At 51.2% G+C, this 2,482-nt stretch overlaps 1 protein-coding gene across 1 annotated transcript; it reads right to left on the minus strand.

The window, feature by feature from the left end:
• Positions 1–1,096: 1,096 nt before the first annotated feature.
• On the minus strand, positions 1,097–1,863 carry LOC119357064 (barwin-like). The gene has a single exon (XM_037624049.1). The coding sequence runs from the start codon at positions 1,738–1,740 to the stop codon at positions 1,240–1,242; it is 501 nt and encodes a 166-aa protein (XP_037479946.1). The 5' UTR covers positions 1,741–1,863; the 3' UTR covers positions 1,097–1,239.
• Between the last annotated feature and the right edge of the window lie 619 nt (positions 1,864–2,482).

Consider the following 2,482-nt stretch of genomic DNA (forward strand, 5'->3'; position numbering starts at 1 on the left):
GGCCGCAAGGCCATATGCAGGCAGCGGCTCCTCCTCTAGCCGCTCGGATCTGCACCGTCGGTGGTCCGCCGGCAGATACATGAATGGCGGTCGGCCGGGCACGGTGCTTGCCCAAAAGCTCGCCGGCGCACCGTTGCCACTCATTAAGTGCGACCACTGCCCAAGGATGGTCGTGCGCCGCGTGTCTACAACGCCGTAACATCCCGGATGGGTGTTCATCAAGTGCTTAAACGATGGGGTATGCGCTTTTTTTAGCTTCGGTTTGTGCTCTAGATTTGACTGGTTGTGCTAACTTTAAATTTTGTTGTGTAGAATGGATGCAAGTTTTGGTCTTGGGAAGAAGAGTACATCGATATATTGATAGAATAAAATTTAGTACATGTTCGTGCACTTTTAGCTAGCATAGAGGCTCTAAATGAGACAAGTGCACTTGTTGCTAGATTAGAGGCTAGACACGAGACTGGGTGTGAGGAGGAAGTAACATCGACTTCTGACTTGAAGAAGAAAGGAGGATGCCAGATCGAGCCTTCTCCTCCACAGATCAACAACGAGTGCATCGAGAAGGCCCTAACCCAACTCAAGGAAGCAGTTATGGAAGTTGGGTATCTTCTAAAATGTATTCTTGTGGTTCTTGTTTTCTTTAGTCTTGCTTTACTAGTCAAAATGTGATGATGTATTTTTCATGTATCAAAAAGAATGATGAAATAAAGTTAAGAACTTGCAAAGAAATAATATGCGGACAGGATGCGGCCGGGATGCGCCCGTGCGCTGGGCGCACGGCCACCGCATCCCAGGACACGTCCGGACACAACACCAAATCCCTTTCCAAACTGACAGAATCCGAATAAAACGGACGTCTGTTTAGGATCGCGCGATGAAGTTGGCCTAACGTCCATCCGGTGCCTCGTCACTATCGCCATTGCCACACGGATTGCTGCACGCCGTTAAGATCCGGGGCACCACCAGCAACCCCGCCGGGATATATACGCTCTCCAAAGGGCTCCACGTCTTCGTTGAAGAACGCCGCTGCCACCCAAGCCGGCAGCCGGAGTGACCTAAGGCTAATACAACTCCCAAATTCTACTGCTCATGCACCTGATTTCTGCCAACTTCTGAGATTTATTTCACTTTCCGCTGTTACAATCATAAGATTCATACATGAAATTCATTCCAACTTCCCGTTTGACTTATTCAACTTCCGTGCCATGCATGCATACATGTTTGCGTACTAGCTTTTACTTACTCAACAGCACCAGTGCTGGCCGGTAGCGTCTCGTTCTTTCCATGGAAGTTGATGTGGTTGTCGCCGCAGTCGACGAACTCGTAGTTGACGATGAGGTGGCCCCTCTGGTACCCCATGCCATCGGTATCGATCTTGACGAACACGGTGTCCCAGTCGAGGTCCAGCCCGCCGTTGGCGCACTGGTCCACGATCCTGGCCGTGATCTGCGCCCCCGTCCCCGTGTTGGTCACCCGGATGCACCTCCCGCACGACGCCTGGCCGCGGGGGCCGGCGGGGCCGCAGAAGGCCGTCCAGCCGTACTTGGACCGCCACGAGTACGGCTTGCCGGCGTCCCAGGTGGAGCAGTAGGCGCTCACGGCAGGGGCGCCCAGGTCCCAGCCGTTCTCGGCCGGGCGGTAGTAGTGGTAGGTCGCGCGGACGTTGCTCGCCTGCTGCGCCGCGGCGGCCGCGGCTCCGGCGCACAGGAGCGTCGCCACAAGCGCAAGGCGCGCGGCCATCTTGGTCAACGTAGCAGAGGAGGATGATCGTACCACAGAGGGAGGAGGAGCTAGCAGCCGCGGACACTTAATGGGAGTCGCTCTTCGCCGCCACCATTATTATATAGAGGTGGAATGGTACGGTGATGGTAGACTTTTCTTCTCTTCACAGCTTCTACGAATTTTCCAAACTGGATCAATTGCATGAACAGCTCACATGGACGTGCATATGCTTTTAAGAGCTGTGGCTACGTGTCCTGCTGCCTAGCTGGAAAATTTAGCAAAATTGTCACAAGTGTGGATGGATTATGGATGCCTATGTAATCATGTCAGCGTGTCACTGTCAACAAATTTGTGCGGCTGCAATTGCCAGCACGTGTGCGAAAGCCAGGAGGAAGACATATCTTTGCGCATAATTGGAAGTTTTAGATAGGATAGCTCGATTTATTGTTATCAAATTGAGTCCTCACCAATTCATTGAGATACCGACAACACAACTGCCTAGAACAAGTCCAACAAAAATCCGTGAGAAGAAAACGGGCCCTCACATCTTGATAATTTCACTCAATATATATCACAACAATTAGATTACGATTGATTATATATATAGATGCTTTCGCTGTAATTTTTTATATACACACACTTCACATCAGAAAATCTGATGTGAAAATCCGCCGGGCACGCACGCATGCGGCCACCCATGTGCTTTAAGGTTGGTGCACTAGGTAGTTTATGTCATTAGCCCTTAATCGCTGCATTGGGT

Source organism: Triticum dicoccoides, chromosome 2A, assembly GCF_002162155.2.
Source record: "Triticum dicoccoides isolate Atlit2015 ecotype Zavitan chromosome 2A, WEW_v2.0, whole genome shotgun sequence".
NCBI lineage: Eukaryota > Viridiplantae > Streptophyta > Magnoliopsida > Poales > Poaceae > Triticum > Triticum dicoccoides.